The 23,201-nt window shown below is 37.4% G+C and overlaps 1 protein-coding gene across 1 annotated transcript in view; it reads left to right on the plus strand.

Moving 5' to 3' along the window:
* Window positions 1–2,053: 2,053 nt before the first annotated feature.
* Window positions 2,054–23,201, plus strand: part of LOC140003085 (uncharacterized) — a 43,293-nt gene continuing 22,145 nt past the window's right edge. Inside the window, exons 1-11 of the mRNA XM_072041884.1 lie at window positions 2,054–2,113; window positions 3,038–3,091; window positions 3,195–3,248; window positions 6,215–6,268; window positions 12,585–12,692; window positions 12,887–12,940; window positions 13,236–13,289; window positions 14,522–14,575; window positions 21,191–21,244; window positions 21,662–21,769; window positions 21,855–21,908. Of these exons, the coding sequence (XP_071897985.1) occupies window positions 2,111–2,113; window positions 3,038–3,091; window positions 3,195–3,248; window positions 6,215–6,268; window positions 12,585–12,692; window positions 12,887–12,940; window positions 13,236–13,289; window positions 14,522–14,575; window positions 21,191–21,244; window positions 21,662–21,769; window positions 21,855–21,908 (651 nt within the window). The 5' untranslated portion in view covers window positions 2,054–2,110. The remainder of the gene's footprint in view (window positions 2,114–3,037; window positions 3,092–3,194; window positions 3,249–6,214; window positions 6,269–12,584; window positions 12,693–12,886; window positions 12,941–13,235; window positions 13,290–14,521; window positions 14,576–21,190; window positions 21,245–21,661; window positions 21,770–21,854; window positions 21,909–23,201) is intronic.

A 23,201-nucleotide genomic window follows, 5' to 3' on the forward strand; every position in this document is an offset into this window, starting at 1 on the left:
AAAACTAAAAGTCTGAAGTATCGTTAAGTGTCAACCTTAACTTCCATTACGCAAGCAGGGTAATTGGTACCCACCCACTTTGCAGCCATGATGCAAAGTCTGCCCTCAGAATGCACGCACTGACTTTGAGAAACCTGATAAAAATAAATTAGCTTAAAGAGAGGAATTATTTTTCTGATTCTGATTGTCTTTTATGTATGTGGACCAAAATGCTAATTGTATGAAGTATCACTGAGAAATTAGGAATTTCTTTTATCAAGTAATGCAGTTCTCATGGTAATAATGAACTATCGAGGAGTAATTTTTTCTTTCTTATATATAATATTCCATGGTAATTCTATTACACTTATTTCAATTAAATTCTAGTGATAATACTTAAATTGGTCATTAAGGAAAAGTATTTTTGTTCATAAAAGTGAAAATGTGTTATTTTGAATATTTATTACCTTAATTATGAATTTCGTTGCTGTTCAAAATATATTTTATAGTATTTTTAAAGAAGGGTATTTCTGACAAAAGGAGTAGAAAATCAAGAAAATCTGAAAAACTCTACTAACATATTTAAGTTACCTCACAGTTTATGGCAATTTTACTTAAATATTGAAATATAAAAATAGCAAGCACCTCAACAACATCTTGCCAAAAGGAACTGAAAAGACTCCCAAAATGCCATGTCCAATAATGAATGAAATAGCAATTCAGTGAAATCAGTAGGAAATTTTCAGTGTTACAATTAAGTGTTCATTGAATGGCTTTTGATAATATTTTCAAAGACATAAATATCAATTGAATGTTTAATTGCCTTTGAGGTTTCATAAATATGGCCTCTGCAAGCAGTGTAAAATGTGCTTTAAATTTAATATTTACAGAAACAATTAGAAGAATCAGTACCTGAGATTGCAACTTTTAAAACAAGCAATGGATATACCTACATACATATAGATAGATAGATAAACAAACAACAAACAAACAAAAAAACAGCAGTATCTGATGAGTTAACATTGGCTTTTTCATGTTGAATGTTTAATAATAAATAAGTTTTCACAACAACCACAAGGCACTGACAGGTCAGCCAAGTTTTCACTGTAATAGACAACAGAGACATACATCATTTTTAGAAAAGGTATACCTCTGAATTTTAACAAGTCTTTCTGTTGTTCAGATTGTGTCAAAGTAGGAGGGCAGCTGAGAAATAGATATGGTGTTGGCTATGTTCGTACTTCCTAATTTTTATACAGCTTTGTAGCTAAGATGACAAGTTGCCCTTTCCAATCTGGTGGGTAATATTTTGATACATACTTTGGAAGTAGCAGAACACTGGAGATGAAACTTAAAACCAGACCTTAATATAACGTAAATCACTACAATGCTATTGGACTCCTTGGCTTGATGCAGAAGCCAAGTAACCTACATTTAGGATTGCCCAGCTTAGTGGTGATAGTGTTTCTAGCTGGGGGAACATTATGCTAGGTATCAGTATTAGCATCATCTACAGTTTCCTTCTCTTGATGTTTGTTACTAGACAAACTTGGACACTTTGCTTGTAAGAATGTTTGCATAACGCAATGCAATGCCTCTCAGCAGGATTCATTACCTCCAGTGGACACCTTGCTAAAGCAGTTTTACGGCTTCCAATACTGAGGTAGCTTAGACATCTTTGCATGCCACTTCACTGTGCTGCATTGATCATGTTTTGTTGACATATATATGTATCATAGCATAAATCAAATTATCCAAACGCCCACTTGGGTTTTGGATAATGATGACACTGTTTTTCAAGTCAGCCACCCTAGCATTTATGTGTGTCCATTATTTTTTTTTTTTTAATTTTCTGATTCACCTTGTTTATACATCCCAGGACTACATATACATTTGCTGTAATATGAAAAATTAATTTTATTTATTTATTACAAATAGGTTTGTTTTGGTTTGGTTTTCTTTTGTTCCCCCCTTCCCTGCCCAAGTTTCACATGTATATATATATTGTTTTATATTGATTTATATCTCATCATTCCAGATAACCCACTAATAGTTTTCATATATCTTCCCTGTGTTTTAGGGTCTGCCTGGCCCACCAGGTGAAAAAGGTGAAAATGGTGATGTGGGCCCAATGGTAAGACTTTGTCCCCATCGGTCACTCTGGGGGCAATGAGTATCATCTTTATATTATTGTATTTTCTCTGTAGCTCACAATTTGATAATTTACTCCTGAATTTGTTGCCTGAGCATGAAACATTTGTGCATTTTGAACTGCCTCTGGGATTTATTTTGCTTTCCTGCATCCATCTTAACTCTAAGATAAAGATTTATATAACTTCAGAAAATACTCTGAAAAGTAGGTAGCAAAGCAACCAAGTTTGCCTGACAGGATAGTGGCAAGCAGGGTCAGGAAAGAAAGAGAAAAGACACCACTGCACTGAAGAATTTGGAACTGCTTTTCTGAAATAGGAACTTCAGGGCATTGTACCATAGCATCAGGGATCAATGGCACATTTTCCATTGGACTGTAATTGTATGACAAAAGATGGTAAACATTATTTGGTTTTGTTTCTCTGGGTCATCTTGAGACTACATTCTTCAACTGTTTATGCTGTTGTCACAATGCCTTCTGTGCTGGTCTTGACAGAATTGCAAGCTATCTACATTTTGTGTGTGCCTCCAACACCTTATGCCAAGGCTGCCTGCTTTTTTACTGCCCATCTGTAGTCACCATGGTACACTACGGCCATATGGGTGCTACCAGACAGATAAGCTACTCTGAGGTCTTTGTGCAGTGGAAGGGATATGTAGGTAATGCACAGGGAAACAAGTCCTCATGATTCACAATCATTATATCATTTTCAGCTCATGTACTATGTATCTTGGATATTTTTGTGAACTCATGCAGTGGGCTGCAATCTAGCCCTGCTGTTGTTGTAGCACTGTGAAGATTAAAAGTCTCTTACAGATTGAAGATATGATTTATAGTTGGCCAAAGAAGCCCCACTGGACTTTTATTCTATGATTTTAAATATACCAAATTGTCTCTTTGATACAGGGTCCACCTGGTCCTCCAGGTCCAAGAGGTCCCCAAGGTCCTAATGGAGCTGATGTAAGAATTAATCTATTTTTCTCTTTAAATTCCTTTTGAAATTCAGTAATAAGCAATATATTTGGGGTAACTGTACTTGAAATAACATCTTGTATCATTGCAGGGTCCCCAAGGCCCACCAGGCTCAATTGGCTCTGTTGGAGGTGTTGGTGAAAAGGTGAGAATGTTGATTATGTCATACCTAGAAGGAGAAAACGTTGGAATAGGAATATATATTTTGATTCTTCTTTGGTGCTATACAGATATGTTACAGTTCCAAAATATCTTTCATTAATAATTATTAATAGTAATCAACCAATACTTCTAATGGCTGATTTACTATTGTTGTTTGTTTTGTTGTTTGTTTTTTTTTTCTTTCACATTTTACATCACAAAATTATTTAAGTATTAGGCAAGAGCTTTGGGGGAGAAGATGTAGTTTTTGGAATGATTAGTAAGTATAAGGCTATGGTGATTTCCTTGGTTACACAGTTTAAAGTAACATAATTGGCTTCAACAGTATTATTTTATACTGCTGTGGCTTAGAATATCATGTAGCCTTCTACCTGGAAGGTTAAGAATATAAGATACTGTGGTAAACATATCTGTGAGGTGAAGCAAAAGTCACATCAATATGTGTTTGTTCCCCATAGAAATAGATATAGTTCCAATAAAGTTAAAGGTTTGAAGATGATTTAAGCTAGTTGAAAATCTGGAAACAGATTTAGAATCCCAACAATCATCCCACTAAATTTAATTCAACATGACATTCAGATTTGTGTATCCCTAGTTGTCATTTTTATTTCCTCTTGCTTATTTCCTGTGTTGTCTGCATTCATACAGAGAAGCTTCCACATATATTATTTTGGAGGTTTTATTTCTTCTAATTACTTCCTTCCTCCTTCTCGAGTTGTAGCATATGACTGTTTGTTTTCCTAGTTAAGACTCCTTTCCTCTTAATTTCAGTTCCATTTAATGAGTTCTGCAAGCTGAGAAATAATGGAGAGTTGTTTTTGTCAGGAGGAGTTTTGTTTTTATCACATTGTGTTACTGCAATAGGAGGACTGTTCACGCTTTTAAACAAAACCAAAGCCTTTTCCCTTTTCCTCCTCTTCCCACATACTTTTTTCCCCCAATGTATTATTATTATTGTTGTTGTTATTATTTATTATGTCGGCATACTTTGGCCTGTGCCCCCCCTCAGGAGATATATCATACTGTAGATAATATAATGCAGTGCTGATTGGAAAAATATTTTGGCATCCTTCCTGTCATTGTTGAGGAGTAGCAGAAGATCTTTTATCATTAATACAAAGACCCCTTCTGTCAAATTATAAACACTTTTTGACACATTTAGTGCCATGTATTTTTAGCTAGCTTGTTTGTTCACCTGCTGTACACACGAAGGTTTAAATGTTCAAAGAAATCTGAAGCACAAACATGCATGTAGCCTTGCATTATTAATGCCTGTATCCTCCATGGAGCAGTCTAGAAGTTTTGAGACTTACACTCAACCAGAACCACCTAAAACCAGCTTCCGCCCAGCCATTATTCTCTTTGTTCTGCTTATAATTAAGAAAAAGGGGAAAAACAGAATGTACCAGCACACGCTGATCTCTAATTTGATATCAAAAGCCTAACATAAAGATATTCTAAATATCCAGTAAATTGCTCAAAACTTTGCAAAGCTGGGCCTTGGATGTTTACGTCAGTTGAAAGCAAAACTACTGTTCAGAAAATAATAAGGAAATGAAGATTATGAATTTTCTTACAAAGAATACTCAGTGCTTATTGACCTGAAGTATCCATCCACCAGACATATTTTAAAATATGCTTTATCACATAAACAATTTTAAGTACTAAGAGGGATCATTCATTAAGATCACTGTAAAATTAAGTGTGTCTAATTAAACATACCACAGTTTCTAAAGGCAACTTTACCCTTTAGAAGTGTCCTTTCTAAAGGGTATGTTAATATTGCCCCTAAAATTCTGATAATCTGTTAATTACCTTATTCTGGAATTCACCTGGGTAGTCATATCTTATTTCATTTATCTAACTTAATATTTACATTTGGCCAAGTTTTGGTCCTAGTGAGGTCATCACGTTGACGTTAGCTTCTATAAGAAAAAAAAAATGGTATCTACAGTATGAGGTTTGTTTAAATTTCATGTTTTATGATTTATACTTTTCCATTGCATAGAAATGAGAAAGATGCACACTGCATTAATTGAACTGTCACAGGGGCATGCAGGTCATACAGGATATGAAGGATACACAAGTTTAATGAGAAAATGAGGGGAAAAATCCCCTATTAACAACCACAAATTGAAAAAAATCCTCTGGAATAAAAATCTATTTGTTACCGCAGCACTCCATGACAATTGGAAAGCAAGTTCTGTTATCCTTTCACAGATTTGTGTATCTGTGACACTATTAGCTAAACATTCTACTAACAGAGTAGTTTATATAAAGGTTTATTTATCAGTCCACTGAGCTAGAAAATAATCAGTCATAACTAAATTTGAAAATGAACCATGACAAAGAATCTTTTACATGTATAATATTTTGTATTGGCTCAAAAAAAAAAAAAAAAAATTTTATGGCCTGTGGTAAAAGTTTTACTAACGATTATGCTATTACTTTATCCTAATAGATTTTCTTTATGTAATTATTTATTTTAACAGTAGCTTCAGCAATAATGTCTCTACTCAATTGAAATTAATCTCCAAATAGTATTTTCTTATTTGTAGGGACTTACTTCCAGGCAAAAATATATCTTAAAGGGAAAATATACATATATACATAGTCAATATACTTCTTTGGCTTTTTTGTGACTAGAAAAGAAGAAGACAAACAGGAAATTTGTAATGTATGGGATAATAAAAGGGAAGAACTTCCAAAGCCCACAGGGAAAGTTTGTCTTCCTGTCTCACTAAAAGCTTAGTTTGACAGATTCTTTCAAAAATTTCAGATTCCAGTTCTGCAAAAACACATGTAACAACTGCCTTTAGGTAGTCTCAATAAAAGACAGTTCCTATAAGCTGTTAACATGAATAAGCATGCAACAGTATGTAGTAACAGAATAAATTCATAGAAATATTCTACCTGATGACTCATTAATTTATCTTTACACATGTACAGGGTGAACCTGGAGAAGCTGGTAACCCTGGACCTCCTGGAGAATCTGGAACATCCGTGAGTACTTTGATTTTGTCTTACTAACCTGTATCATGGTTAACAAAGGTATCTGGTAGTGCTTGCTTTAGAAAGCATTTAATCAGATTAATTGTGTATGTTGTCTTTAAATTTTCAGTGAAGAACTTGAAATGCAGTTTGTATCCTTATAATTATAGCCACATCTTGTACTAACTGTTGCCGACGGAAGGAAGACCCAGCACATCAATATGAGTGAACAGTGAACTTCAACTTTAATGGATAGCTCAGTCGTCTTTTATCTAGTTTGAACATAATCAACTCATACATATTGCAGAAACTAAGCTCAGGATTGGTTAACACTTCCCGGGCTTTTCAGTCTGGTCCTCCTTCTTTTGGCTACCTGTCCCGCCTTAGGGACTTTCCCGATGGCCCAAGGGCATCGTGTCCTTGAGCCTGATTGGCTCTCAGCCAGCTGCATACGTGCCAAGGCTCATGTGAGTTGAGTTCGGTGCTTCACCAGCCCATTGTCTCCCAACTGCTCAACATTCACATGTCCTTCCTCACTTAACGATTCCTCCACAATTCCCCCGTTTTTATTTTGCAGCAACTATAATCAATATAACTGTAAGTAGAAAACGAAGTTCCTCTTTGACGAAGAAAAAACCATCCACCCATGTTCCCAAAAACAGATTTAAACCAACCTTCAAACCAACTATCTTGTACTACAATTTTTTGCGTATGATCCCTTAACCATTTCAAACATAATCAACTCATCAACAAAAGGATCAGACGCAGAAGCGAGGAATAGGCAAAATGAACTTTGTCTGGTTTAATTTGCCCAAGTGACCCACATATTGGTTTGAGGATCGATTTTGCTTAGGATGGCACTATTACGTCCAACCGTCATTGTCAAAGATAACGCAACCAGAATCCCTTGTGCCGTTAGATCAGCCATGGTTGCTGTTATTCGTACTTGATGACTTTTCTTCAATGGCTGGTTTAACACACCGACTAGGCACCCAGGTTGGCCCTGTAGGGGAAGAGATACACACATAACCTCGCCCCATATAAATCACATCAGCAGGCCCCAGCCATTGTCCCGTTTTCGTATCTCGGTACAGTACTCTCATAATACATTTATTATCATTTTCAGACTTAATGTAGTGACGTGTCACGGGTGGTTCCTCATCATCTCCAAATACACACAAATGATTGAGAACAAATAAGGTTTTATCCACCCTCTCTCTAATATCTGTAATGTCTTTAAACTTTTCCAAATACTGCTTAACTGTTCCATTAGCTCTTTCTACTATAGCTTGACCAGTTGGTGAATGTGGAATACCAGTTATATGCTTAATGTCCCACAGTTCCATAAATCGCTTAAGTGGCCCACTAACATAGGCTGGACCATTATCTGTCTTTATGGTTTGTGGTACTCCCATTACTGCAAAACAACTGGCAAGATGACGTCGTACATCCCGAACTTTTTCCCCAGGCTGCGGTGTAGCCCAAATCATGTGACTAGAAGTGTCTATCGTTACATGCAGATATCTCAATCTGCCAAATGCTGTGACATGAGTGACGTCCATTTGCCACACTTCGTTGGTTTTAATCCCTCTCGGGTTTGTTCTGATTCCGATTCCCACACCCGAATTGTAGTGACTACACGTTGGGCAAGCTTTTACTGTCGCCTGCGCATCAGCTCTAGACAGTTTGTAAGCCCGCGCAAGTCCTTTAGCGTTCTGGTGAAAAATAGCATGAGCCTCCCGAGCTCTGCAAAAGGGTGACAGTGGTGCTTCAGTGGCTGTTGCGGCGACTAGTCGGTCCGCTCGAGCGTTGCCTTCTCCCAGGCCTTCTTCCCACTGATGACTCCTTATGTGTATTACTGCATACAGTTCACTTCTTTGAGCTATGGCGATCTGTAGACTGATTATTAATTCTGACAGCCGTTCATTTTTTAAGTCTCTCAAGGCTGAGTCTTCTATACGATTTGCTATGCCTACTACATATAAGGAATCGGATACCACATTTAACGGAACATCTCTCCATTTTATAAATGCCCATACTACTACAAGAAGTTCTAGTGCCTGTAATGAGTCTTTATCTTGGGCTTGTAAAATTTGATGTTTCCAACCATGCTCATCCTTCCAAGTCACTGCAGCAGTTCCAGAACGTTTTCCTGCGTCAGTGAAAACTGTCACTGCATTCTTAAGTGGGATAGACGATCGTTTTGGCTTAGTTATCCATCTCTGGTTTTCCATCCATGTCAGAGCAGTTGATTGTAACGTTTTTGCTACTATAGTAGCGCCATCCTGTAGTAGTGCAGCTTGTAACTCTTCAGAGTTTTGTATATACCATTCCAAATCGCCTGGCTTCATGGGTAACCAGATAATATTTGGAGGAACCCCATCCACTTGCAATATTCGATTCCTCCCCTTCTTTACTAATTCTGCTAATGTTGCAATTTTTTCTTGAATTGTTCATCGAGGTTGTAACGGAGGAGCTATCCATTCTAATACCACAGTTTCTCCTCCCTTCTCCCCCGTTTTTATTTTTTGCTGTGTTATGGCACCCATCAGGCATTTTGAGCCACATAGAATGGTAAGATCGAGTGGCTTGTCAGATACACGTCGATGCGTGACACTCGTTGTGATCAAAGATGCAATTTGTTGTAGTATTTCTTGTTGTTTTTCTGATAGTGTCACTTTTGAAGCAGGATCAGTTCCTTTTAATAACGGCCGAAGGGGATTTAACAGTTCATTCGGAATCCCGACTACTGGCCTGATCCATTGTAAATCTCCCAGCAGTTTTTGAGCATCATTAAGAGTTTTGATATTTGATTGGATTGTAAGTTTTTGAGGCTGAATGGTGGAATCTGTAATTTTCCAAACCAAAAACTTCCAGGGACTTGTCTCCTGAACCTTTTCCGGTGCAAGTATGAGTCCCATTTGTTTTAAGGTCAGTGTTAAGTCATTTTTCTGTTGTAGACTTGATTCGAATGTAGGCCAATGTGGTGGCCAACTTTGCGCACTGATTATTGTCACATCTGCGCCAGTGTCCAACAATGCCTCAGTTTGCAGTTTCTCATCCTTTAAACATACTGTGATTTTTTGTCGTGGTCTCTGCTGCATGCCAAGCGTTAATAACGCTATTTTTCCTGTGGAGCCAAATGCTCCAAGTCCTCGGTCCTTATTGACCATCGGTGGTAGAGATGCCGCAAGGTGTGGCAACGGAATTAATTGAGCTATCTTTGTATTCCGTGGCACATGCATTGGAGGAAACATTGCAGAAACTATAATCTGTATTTCCCCACAATAGTCTTTATCTATAAGTCCAACCAATATTTGTAATCCATTCAAGGTAGCAGACGATCTTCCGATCAATAAAGCTCCTACAGGATCACCATTGACAGTAACTGGTCCCATAACTCCTGTTCCTACCCTGGTGGGTTTAGAGTCCAATAGCGTTACATCTACTGCTGTTGCCAAATCCAAGCCGAGACTCCCTCTGGTGACTGGTCGGAGGTAAACGGTGTTGTTCCGGCCGCTGTGGTAAAGGCCGCTTTTTGTGTCATCGCGGGGCGGTCCTTCCTGCTGCTCTGGCTGTTTCCCGACGCACCATACCGACAGATGACACCACACTGATCTCGTTTTGCACTCTCATTTCCTATGTCCGGTGATCCCACAGCGAAAACAACGCGGTTGCAGTGAAGACCCTCGGCCAGTAGGACGGCCTCCGGGCGTTTGCAAAGGAGCAAGGGCAGCGAATACTTGATTCTGCGATTGCTGTGCAGTCTGTCTGAATACCTGTGCCTGTTCTTTCATGCTATTCCCTAGTTGTTTTATTACATCTACCAACATAGCCTGCGGACCCACGGGTACCTGAGCCATCCTTTCTAAACCCTCCTCAATTGTCCAAGTTCCCGGTAACGTAGCTAATATACTACGAGTTGAAGGGTTGCAGTTTTGAATTGCACACTGCTTTAGAATAGTGCCCTTTAGATAATCAGGTACCCCAGCCGCTTGTATTGCGTTTGCTACTCGATCAATAAACAACCCAAATGGTTCCTCCCTTCCTTGCTTGATGCCCATATAGGATGGTATCCCCCCTGGCTCTCTAATTTGGTCCAAGGCTCTTCGAGCCAATCTCATTGATTCTTTGGCTTTGTCTGGACCCAGCAACGCTTGTGTCTCTAATCTATAATATGGTCCGAGTCCCATCAATTCCTCCAACGTGACACCATACAACGGATCTCCAGGTGCCCTTATCACAGCTACTGCCTCTTGACAAGCACTTTGCCAATGCACATTAAAAAGAAGCTGTTGATGTTGTGTTAGGATCAGCTTCATTATACCACGTATGTCCCCAGGGAGCAATATATTAGTTCCCCAAATATAATCTAACATTTGCCGAGTAGGTTCCCCCTTTAAACCAGAATCATTTACTGTAGATCGTAATTGAGTTAATAGTTTCCAGTATAAATTTGTCGTATTAATGGTCACATTCCCCTGTGCATCTGGTGGCGAGTATACTACCGGAAAAGCTTGTGTTAACTGTGCTGCCGTTTCATCATTTCCTCCACGCACTGCCTCATTTGCTATTTGCCTCCATCGCTCCTTTTCAAGGCCAATAGGGCCTGGGTCAAAAGGCACGTTCAGGTCAACAGGGGGCGTAACAGCAAAGGCCTTCGATGGCTGCAGACCTTCTCTTCCCTGCTCCCCCGTTGTGAAGGGATTTATATTTGATAGAAATGAGTTAGCACTGGTCCTTTCACTTGCTCCTTCCTCACTTTCTATTGGAGCGGTTGGAGCTGCTGGTAATGAAAGCTCCTCCTCTGTATCAGAGGACATTGTCACAGGCACCTCCAATTTTCCCGAGGCCCCCTGTGCAATAGTAGAAGTTCTAACGGAAGGTGGCAACGGGCAATCTGTTCCTTCCATATTTATTTGCTGTGGATTAACATTATTAACCCTTCTTGGTGGTCCTGACCACTCTGTTGCAGCAGCGGCAACTCTTTGTTCATCTTTATGTGTGGCTAATGCATTAGCCACTATTCTCCATGGCCTCATCAAATCTCCCAGTAAACTTAACATCGTTCCTAACATCATCAAACAATTTATTTCCAAATTTACGCCACTCTGTTTGTTCAAAAAACTGTATCAGGACTTGTAAAACAACCTTTAGCTATCCCATATACTAATAACCCTGGCAAATCTTTTTCTACAATCTGTATCTAAAATGCTCCGCTTTTCTAAAAAGCATTTGAGCAAATAATACGCCGCTTATCTTTTCATACCTTTATATACGTCGATTGCAGCCTTTGCAAAGACCTCGGCGGCGCTTTTCCGGTGGGACCCTAAATAGGCTCATCCCGGGTGCGGGGACTCCCTTCCACCTTCCGACCTGCAGATCTCGGCGACGCGCAACCGGCGGGATCCACTCCCGGGTGCGGGGGACTCCACGTCCTTTTCACCTTCCCGGCGCGGGTGCGGGGATTCTTGTGCTTTTCACCTCCTGGGCTGCGTTGCAGGACCGGCTTCTCCTTTATTCCGTCCAACCGTGGCCCTGGATCACTGCCAGCAGTGTCCAAATCCCGTTCAGAATTGTCCCTGTTCGGGCGCCAATTTGTTGCCGACGGAAGGAAGACCCAGCACATCAATATGAGTGAACAGTGAACTTCAACTCTAATGGATAGCTCAGTCGTCTTTTATCTAGTTTGAACATAATCAACTCATACATATTGCAGAAACTAAGCTCAGGATTGGTTAACACTTCCCGGGCTTTTCAGTCTGGTCCTCCTTCTTTTGGCTACCTGTCCCGCCTTAGGGACTTTCCCGATGGCCCAAGGGCATCGTGTCCTTGAGCCTGATTGGCTCTCAGCCAGCTGCATACGTGCCAAGGCTCATGTGAGTTGAGTTCGGTGCTTCACTAGCCCATTGTCTCCAAACTGCTCAACATCCACATGTCCTGCCTCCAAACTGCTCAACATCCACATGTCCTGCCTCACTTAACGATTCCTCCACAACTAACAATTAGACAATAAAGCTGTGAAGATTTCGTAAAAGAGTACCTATTTGTTCTTCCCAAAGTATTAACTTTTATATACGTATTTATCTCTCTGGAAACAGTTCACTGATGCAGAATAGGTTCAGACTCGCATCTGGGTGCAGATGTTGGCAGTCAGACCTGAGATACACAGGTTTTCCAATCTGAGGCTGAGGGCCTGATTTCCCATTCACATGCAAACCATTTATTGAATAACATTGTCCAGATCTGAAAAACAGTTTTGCCACTAATGTGTTTTTAGGCATTCAATTCCTAGACAATATTTTTTGTGTTCACATGATTTCTACAGGGTCCAAAAGGTGAAAGGGGAGAAAAAGGTGAGGCTGGTCCACCCGGAGCAGCCGGACCACCAGGTGCTAAAGGACCTCCAGGTGATGATGGCCCTAAGGGTAACCCAGTAAGTAAGCTTAATAATTTTAACAGAAAGCATTGTGAAGCACTGCTGAAGTTCTGCTAAATACAGAGCTACAAATTAAATTCTACATTTGAATTAACTTCATTATATTCTTCACAAAACATTTCTATTGACTGCTGTCTGCTTCTCAATGGATGACATATTCCTGTGTGTTTTTTTTTTCCTGACTTATTTAGGGTCCGGTTGGTTTTCCTGGAGATCCTGGTCCCCCTGGGGAACCTGGTCCAGCTGTAAGTATATTTTAAGAACAGTTTTAGGTCCTGGTCTTAGTTTTCACTGAATTCTAGTTACTCTCACCTCTTCTCTGTTTGAGAATGAGGTCTTTCTTGTCAGAGCAGTTGTTCTGGCTGTTCATATATTTCTTAAATCTAACAAAAGGTTTGGAAATCTTTAAAAAGTTTTGAAAATGACTGTCCTTAGAAAAATTCCTTATAGAAAAACTGTATTCTTATCTTGATATATGAAAGTAAATTACTTATTTTGTCTGAATTTTGTCTTTTGTTTATTTTCACATGATTTCTGTAGGGTCAAGATGGTGTTGGTGGAGAGAAGGGTGAAGATGGTGATCCTGGTCAACCTGTGAGTTGTTTCATTCATTTTGTTTTGGCTGCATGTTCTCTCCTACGCTAAGAAAGTACTTTTTGCTGAATCAGTGGTTTCTATAAATTCATGCTCTTAAAAAATATTTTCTAAATGGATTCCTTTTTTTGTATCGTACTGAAAAAATATCTCATTCTTTCCTTGTAGAGATAGAAGTATCTATATAATACACACAATCAAAAGCAAGAGGTCAATTTCTTTTAGAAGTAGAAACAAACGATGTGTTAAGAATTTGTGCTGGAGCTGCTGAGAAGCACTAAAAATAGAGCAACTCTGAGCATAAGAAAGTAATGCTGCAGCAAAATAGTCTTCATTAGCCCACTTGTTGAAATGAAGCAAAATCTAGGAATTTCTGCTGTATTTCATGTTAAAGCTATCTGAGTAATACCCATATTAATCATAAAAGCTCTTACCTTTCTGGAGATTTCTATGTTAAAGCATTATGAATTTCATTTTCTGTTGCAAAAAGCTAGGGCTTCCATTTTGGAAAGTCTCTTAACAGCTCTGGAATTTCTAGTTATCAGGGAAATACAGTACAATACAGTACAGCTTGAAAGAAAAATGTTAGTACATTGGACATATGGTTGCAACTAAGTTATAAACTGGGGTTTAACCTGCAAACTTCAGGATGAGCATCTGTATGTCTTACTCAAGAATAAGTACTTTTAGAGTGTTGTGTTCATGAAGAAAAAAAAACTGTTCAGCAACCCCAAAATATTTAAAAGATTATTACAGGTTAACCTAAATGAAGTAGGCAAATGGCTTATCAGTGCACAAAAGATTTTCAATAGAAGACCACATAGGGGCATTTATTTTACAGATGTTAGTGAAAACTGTAGCAAAAGTAGCAACTTGAGCACCTGAAAACACAAGAAACACTTCTTAATAGAGGTAGGCAGTAGTCTAAGATCATATGCTACTTCTGTGCAGCCACATTCTGGGCTGAAATGATTTGTTTTAAGCAGGAAAAGAAAAGAGTGGTTGCATTTTGTACACTAACAAAACCTTTTAAAATCTCCAAAAACTACCCTAAGAAAGTATTTGCTGATTAAGCAAGTATCATTTCTGTATGTATATTTATGGACTACATAAACTTCAACAGACTTTCTGTCTATTGAAGGGGATCAACATATTGCAGACGTATGTTGAATTTAAGAAGGACTATAACTTTTATCTTTCGTTACCACTAAGCCTACCACTTTCCACTGCAGGGTCCACCAGGTCCTTCAGGTGAAGCCGGCCCACCTGGTCCACCTGGAAAGAGGGTAAGTCATTTCTCATTGTCTCCTGTACATTTCCCTTTCTGAGACATGTTCTAGAGTACTTCAGCTACTTGTTTACTTGTAATATTAAGTAAATTTAAGGTGGTCTAGAAGCATTGTCAGAAGTAAATTTTGTTACATTTAGAGCTGCATTTAGATCATGACAAATCACGAGAGGTATATATCCATCAGCACAAATGCCCTTATTTGCCAACATCAAGCAGAACAAAAACACATGGGGAAGTGTCTATACTTGTCTATAATAACATGTTTTTTTTCACCCAAGTGAATTCAGTGTCTGCAAGGGTAAGAAACTAGCATTTTTCCTGGTTTGCTAATAGGAGTGTGACAATGAGAGTAATATTAGACATCATCTTTAGACATATGACTGCTGGCAGAGAACAGAAAGAAAGTGCCTGTTTTGGTGTCTTTCACTTATGAAATAAAATAATTTGAACACAACTTCTGCACAAATCTATGTCATCCCCTCCACATGCAGAATTAACAAGCAGACATTTCTATAGCTTATGAAGCTATTTCATTATTTCTAAAATCTTTGAAGCTTCACAGGCTTTACAAATACAGTTAATCAAAACCACTAAATAATGTTATACTTACAGAACTGTAGTAGATGTATCAACCTTTAGATCTCTCTCAGGCAGCAATTAGATGCAGTTTTTACACTTTAAAAAAAGATAGGGGGAGCATCATTAAATGTAAGCTGAGAGCTATTTAACAAAATGTGTTAAATTGCTCTATTTAATGGGCTTGAGTGAACTGACATGCCTAATTAGTTTTATCTATTTTACACAATAATCTATTTGCTCCACAAGCTTGCAAAACATTTAAAATATTATAAATTATTTTGGTAGCATTAACAACCTTATCACTAGAACTGCTAATATTCAGTTGAGCCATAATTCAATTAGTATGTTTGTTCTACATCAGATTAGAACTTCCTACTTTATTATATGGAAGGCAGTAGTTCATTCCTAGTAGATAGGATATATTGCTATTTCTAGCTAGGTAAAAAACACTTCAGAAATGCAAATGCATCTGTCACCTGGGCTTTGACACAATTCCAATTTATGAATACTGTGAAGAAAAAAAAGAAAAATGTACGGTAAGATACCTGCTATAGTGGTAGGTGTTCCTGCCCATGGCAGGGGGGTTGGAATTATATGATCTTTGAGGTCTCTTCCAACCCAAACTGTTCTATGATTCCATCTAAATATTGCCAAGTAATCTCACTCCTGTATTCTGAAGAAAATTCTGAAGTTTTTAGAATCACATTCTACATTACTTGACTACCCGAACATTTCAAGCTTGTAGAGAGTCTGTATGGTATTGATGTCATATTAGAGATAAACAGTGAATAACTGAAGGCTTCATACTTTGCTAGCAGAATGAACAGTAAAAAATGTTCTTCATTATTTTTCATCAGTAGTGTAATAAATGGCTAAGTCCCAAATAGGATTGCAATCAAAGTTTACAATTTATTAAATGAATAGAGGTAAGCAAACAGCGCTGGGTGCACCGGGAGTCTCTGCTCCACCAAGACACACACAAGTTACATCAGGCAGCTGGTTTTTATGCTCCTAGGCTACTACATATTCATTATTACTTCTAGAAAAGGCAGGGTTATTATAATTAGTTCCCAGAATCCAAACCCTCCTACTGGTGCATGCGTATCAGTCTCTGGTGGTCCCTCTGGGGGTCTCTTGTGCTGAAGGCTCGTAGTCTTCCTCCCAGGCTTTTTTTCTTGTCCTTCTCCTTTGTCCATCTTGGCCAGATGTCAGAAACTTGTGCAGCGTCCCCTGCAAGCTTTGTCTTTTAGTCATCCTTCAGGTTTCCCCTTCACCTTAATCTCTTGGCCAGATATCATGTTCCATGCAATAGTCATAATAGTTAGCAGTTATTCTGAAACCCCTTTGTTCTCTTATTGACACAAATTGCTGGACTATTCCTTTGCAAGATACAAGAACTGTATACATTAACCACTCTGTTTTGCTTAGACTTGTGGTTATACAAGGGTATGTAAGACAGAAGGTCACATCCAGCATACCTTGTGGCCCTAGCATTGTTCCATATTGACACGAATCAGATGAACTCATTTCACAACAGCATGGTAGAATCAGTTTCAAAAAAAACCTCAGGCAGTGTCCTTTCATCCAGATTTGAAGGACACACCATTTTAATGAAGGTGCTATGACCAAATCAGATAAATACATGTTCAGAAGGTTTTATACATCTAACTAGTTATGGTGCAAGTAACTATAGCAATTGTGCATGCAAATCTACCATGGATTTGTGCACATACTGTTTAGAAAATTAGATCATAAATCCATCAAGGGAAACACTCAACCAAATCGATTTTATCATTAACAACCAAAAGGCCATATTCTCCAGTTCAACAGAAGAGAGGATCAATGCAACAAAATAGTGACAGATTTTAAAATACATTTTAATTTGATCAGACTTTCAGGAACTACTTTAGTATTGACTAAACTCTGATTTTGAATTCAGCGATAAAACTCCCATTAACTGTAATGATAGGAGAATTCCGAAATAGTAATTCTTTTAAGGAGCATCTTGTCAATGAAACAAAAGGCTTTACTCAATATTTTGAATGCACAAGAAAAAAAATATAGCTACATATATACACACCTCGCTTTAACTGGATAGTCAAGACAGGTTTTCTTCTATGTAGGTTCTATCTTGGTTTATAACTTCTAAGAAGAGATAGTTCTAACAATGAAAGTTCAGGAGTAAATGTTGGAAGTATTTGGAGAAAATGTATATTCTTTGGTTTAAAAATGTTGTCTTGTATATATATATATATAACCTCAAAGGATATAGATCTAAAATAAAAGGGATGTACTCAGAAACATTTACTGATCTTTATTAGTTAAAAATAGTCAGCTACTGGAATACCGATTGCAGAATGTGAATGAAAGTAGTGTTGAAGTAAAAGCATGCCATAATTATTATTGAAGTCAGACACACCATCAAATCTCTTAAGTTCTCCACTGATGGAAGTCAGCCTAGATTCTCTAGAAAACTCGAGGCATTTGCATATATGCATATTACCTTCCAAGCTGAACAGACAAGTAGTCTATTATAGGTTTGGTACTAGGAACCCCTTTTCCAACTGTTTTCCGATTATGTGTGTTAAGCATTTGTAGTATTGCTGTCTGAATTTCTCTGTCTGCCAAAAAAAGAAGACTGAAACTTGCCCCACAGAAGGATGGGGTAATTCTGAAAGTGTTGTTAAGTGCTCTGAAGGCAAAAACTGCATTAAAGTTAACTGTGTTCCTGGAGCAATCTGAATCAGCCAAGGAATTCACAAATTGCAGTAAGAGTTCTCTGCTGTATTCTTGTTGCTGATAACAGCATCAGCATTGGCCAACAGCACAATGTATGAAGACTGAATTTCTGGAGAGGTAGAATGTTTTTCAGTTTCTGCTTTCAATGTGGGAGATAAGTGAGTTCTCATCTCTGAAAAGTGGAACATCTGAAAAGGCTTCCGTAGGTCTATATTTCCTGATCCAATGTCTGCTTGTCTAGAAATGTAGACACAAAACCTAAATCACTCTACAGTTAACATGATGCTGTTATTTTTTTTTCTGGAACTTAATTCTTTGCACCTACTCTTCGCACTTTTTTTGTTTTGCTGTAGAGTACTGGGTAACATAGTATGGGTAGCATAGTTTGAATGCTTTGATTTCTATCTGACAAATGACAAAAACAGCATGAGGAAAAGGCACCATAAAACAATATTCATTTTCTTATCCATTCTTACAACAAATAACATACCCAGTTGATAAAAGTCGACACAGGAAGGCTTTGCTTACGTTTCTCTCAGCCTTTCGGTGTGCTAGGCCATTCAGCTGTGTAATTAGCTGCTTGGCCATTTTATTAGACTCAATTATATGTCTAGATCACATACACCTAAGGTTCATATATTACTCTAAGAAGTTAGAATTTAAAGAATTTCAAGTCTTAGATACATCGTTATTCTAATGTGGAGCATGCACTGCCTGCTTTCAATAAAGGAACAGATGTCAATACTGCACCATAACCAACTCCTAAAATTGGAGAACTAGAAACTTATTTGGTTAGTTCCCTTTATGTACTATGTTGAAGAATTTAGAAAAAATAATAAGCATTTCTATGAAGTTCTGCATATATTTGTTCTATAATATCATACTCTCTCAGCAGAATGCACACACCACTTAAAAATTAAGCCATTTTGTGATTGAAAATACATGAAATACCTAAAAATATGGCAGACTAGGTTGCTATCTTAGCAGACTGATGAAATGTGATCATGTTTTTCTGTGTTGGAAATCATGGTTTCGGTTAGAGGACAGATAGCTATAAAAAAAAAAAAAAAAAAAGTTGAAATTATTTTAATGAAAATCATAGATATGGAAGAACAGACAGAAATGTCCAGTAGGTTCAAGTAACAAAAATTGTGAACAGGTTTGTTTTTATATAAATTCTTTTGTCTTCTCAGTTCTGTATAAGGCAATACATCCAAACTAAAGTGTAACAATCACTATGGTAGCTGGGTGGTGAGGTTGGGGAGCCATGCATTGATGTAAATTATTGCTATCGAGATCTTTTGTCACCTTAAATTTACCAGACACTCCAACAACTCAAGTGTAGGAAGGTAAATTAAATAACAATTAGCAGTGTTTCAATGTAGAAGCACCATCTGTGCCATGCCAGCAATCACAGCCTGTTAGAAAGTGCAGTTCATTTAGCTGCTTTGCGCTTGGTGCAGCACTGGCACTGTTTGATAATGAATGTATCCTCTTTGTTTAGCAATCATGATTCATTGTATTCGCAATTTAGTGATCACAGTGTTTTGAACTCTGTTAATTCAAGCTGCAGCTGCGTTTCTAGATTATGTAGAGACGTTTCTTAAGTACAAACTATCACACTTTTTTTTAGTTTCTTAGGCAAGATAGGTTATAACTGATACGTGAACTTGAGTTAAAGGAATTTCCTAGAAGTAAAGACAATGGTCATGTAAATTAATTCATGTAAGAAAGATACACTCTACTTCTAAAATATTCCTGTGTGTTTTTTTTTTATAACCTGATAATCGTTTTTCAAATTATCACGGCAAATTGTGATCCACCCAACCTATCACAACCTACACATCAGAGACTTATTATTGTAACAATGTTGATGCAAATTTTTCTTCTGGAATAACGTATGTAAAAAGAAGAAATATGTGTAGAAAGAAAAACTGGTGGAGTTGTTCAAGGTATGTGGAAATAATAGTGGGCAGTGATTTATAACAGGTTATAAAAGCTTTGGTCTAAATTGAGCCAAAAATAAATAAATAAATAAATAAATAAAGCTATTAGATCAAACTGAGATCCAAAGCCTTGAGTTCACTTTTTTTTTTTTTTTTTGTCTATTATGAAATTAAAAGGACTAAGTAAATGGAAATAGCTGGCTTTCCTTTTTTTCTGTTGCTTAGCTTAGAACATTTTTTTAATATTTCTACATTACAAACTGTTGAATTAATGAATAGATTATTCTTAGAGGGTTAGTTTATAAATTCAGAAAATCACTTTGTGTTTGATTATGGTCCCTTTTCTATCCCTTTGCTTTAAGCTGTTCATTGGATGGCAAGAAATAACTATTTGTAGTAAAAACATTTCCCAGGCTAAAAATTAACCTTGTAGGAAAATATTTGGTCCATAACCTTGAGTGCATCTTTCTAAACTAAGTATATGTAAGAGAGCCATTTTAAGAACAGTACATTAGATTCTAGATACTGCCTCTTTTCGTAATTGAGGCTATGAGTATTAATCCCCCAACCTGAAAATTAAACTGTGATGTTCTGGCAGAAAAAAAAAATGCTTTTTTATTTTTCATTGAAACCTTAAGAAAATTAAAGATGGGTGACATCAGCAATAGGTAGACACAGTGCTGCTGGACTACTGTCCAGCAACTCCTGTCTTATGGCCTTCACCTGAAACTTACATGTAACCCATTATTACATCCTCCTTCAGTACCAAGTTCTACTTTCTTAGTAAAATAGAGCTTTTGTAGAGCAATAGCAGGAAACCTACTACCAGGAACTGCTTGTTTGCTGTGTATTTTATTCATTCCTTACAACCACTAGTCATGTGATTTATTTTTTTCTCTTTCACATTTACTGGATAATATTGAGGCATGTATCAACTTTTGGCTCTCCAAACACATTTAAAAGGCGTATAACTGACTTTGAGAATAAAGAAGTATGTGCCATTCTGGGCATTGTATAATGCAAGATTTTTGAAATCAGTGGATAGATTACAGTGAATAGATATAATACAATGCAAAGCAAATTTGAAACTGTAATTGTATATGTATAAGAAGCATTGTTCTTATACTTTTACTTTTATAACCTGTTTTGATTTTTTTCCGAGATATTTCTTTGTTTTTAACCTTACCTGTCAGAGATATTAGGTGATACATATTCTTTTAGAAAGAAATATAATTTTGTGGGTATTTTTTAGCATTTATTACTCATTAATACAGTGGAAATGGCCCTTTTTCACTGTAGAAATATCTTAGAAAACAGATTATGAGCTCAGTCTTTATCTTTCACAGGGACCTCCTGGAGCAACTGGCGCTGAAGGCAGACAAGGTGAAAAAGGTGCAAAGGTAACACATACATTTTATTTTTTTAGTAGGAGCATGAAAATATAAATTATATATAAATGAAAAGTAAGTTGCTTATCATTCACTGAGTGTGAAACTTATTGAAGTAATAATATGTAAACTGTAAAATCCAAATTAGGATCCAGAATTAGTAGCAGTACATAACAGAGCCCATGGTGGACTCTGACCAGTACAGGCCCAACTTAGCTCACCCCTGTGGAAAAGAAGGATAAGCATGCTTTGCTGAAACCCCCCTGCTTATATGAGGCTATCATAATTTCATTCAGAAAAATGTTTTGGAACACTGTTTTGGAATATCTTTTGAAAAATGGATTGAGGAAACTTTGTTCTCACTTTGCAGCTACTGTGCCAATCTTAGTCCAATTTTCCTTTCTGACCTCTTGCTTATGTTCTTTCTAGGGTGAACCTGGTGCAGAAGGGGCTCCTGGAAAAACGGGTCCAGTTGGTCCTCAGGGACCTGCAGGAAAACCTGGCCCGGAAGGTCTTCGAGGTATTCCTGGCCCTGTGGTGAGTAAACTGAACATATAATAATATTTTAAATGTTGTATTTCTCGTATATTCTCCAGTAACACAAATATTATGTTCTCTCTAGGGAGAGCAAGGTCTACCTGGAGCACCAGGTCAGGATGGCCCTCCTGGGCCTCTGGTGAGTACCTTTCCATTCAGTATCAGAACAGAAAAGGAAACTTTTAAAGGACATCATTAAGATGTCTGTGTATATTACAGAAAAAATAATTTATAAGTCAGTTCTTAGCACAAAGTTTCTATTCTTCTGTCGTGTTAGAAACTGATGCATATGACTTCCTTCATTCTAGTGCTCTACTTCAGTAGGTAGCTATATTGATTTATACCAGCTAAAGAGTGAAATAAGGCAGTATAAAACCAAATTCCTGAAATCCCCGCAGTAGAATTCAGAATAAAACCAGTGAAGCTTACTATCAAAAAAATCTACTTTAGTGTCCACATCAGCAAAGCTTAATATATTAAATCATTTTGTTTCCTTAACAGTGATAAATTCTATACATCCATTGATTTTAACGACTGCCAGTGTATGAAAGCATTATTCCTAGGGAAAAGATTAGATCATATCTATTCTTTAGAGAAAGAAAAAGATTAATTCTGAAGTAAGGCCAAAAAGATACTTCTACCTAAGAAGAAAACATGCTAGTTTTATAAAAATGAACAGCAGCATCCAGTCTGTTTTTCATTGTGGCAGACCCAGGAAATAAAATTCATGAGCAAAGCATTTAAAAGAGTCTGAATGAACCAAGCTCCCGGTTTCTAGAGCATTGGCTAGAGCTGGATACCCCATTTCTCTTGGATTCAACCCCCTTTGCTTACAGCAATGCCAGTAGAATGACATACACTTTGTTGGCCATTCTCGTTTTCTTTATGCTCTCAAGCATTTATATTAATGCTCTTTACATTAACATTGTTTTATAATGTAGCAGAAGGTACTGAGTGGTGCAGCTGTGAGACTCATAAAATATCGTTGCTGATACATAAGCAGTATAGATCAAATAGGAAGATATCAGACAAAATAGTTATCTGCATTGGCTGTTCCTATGAGCAAAATAATGCAACTCCAATTTTAACCATGCTGTTAGATAAAATCAAAGTCACCTTTCATGAGGAATTTTTCTGTTATTTCAGCTAGAATTGAGTTTATATGATTTCTGGTTAATAAATTTGATAGCAACCTGTTAGTCCTAAAAAGCATATTGAGATGTTTTTAGAGAACTGTTTATACTGTAAGGCAAGTTATTGGTAGCTTTGTAAATTACTTCTACGCACTGACCTAATTGCTGTAAAACTTGGACAAAATACCTTCTTGTTAGGTTGCCTTGAACATTGTATGGCAAACTAGCCAAGTATATTTTGCTATGTGTTATTAATATGATTAAAGCAAGGAAAGCTTTTAGATGACATAACATACTAT

Source organism: Anas platyrhynchos, chromosome 8 (genome assembly GCF_047663525.1).
Source record: "Anas platyrhynchos isolate ZD024472 breed Pekin duck chromosome 8, IASCAAS_PekinDuck_T2T, whole genome shotgun sequence".
Classification (NCBI taxonomy): Eukaryota; Metazoa; Chordata; class Aves; order Anseriformes; family Anatidae; genus Anas; species Anas platyrhynchos.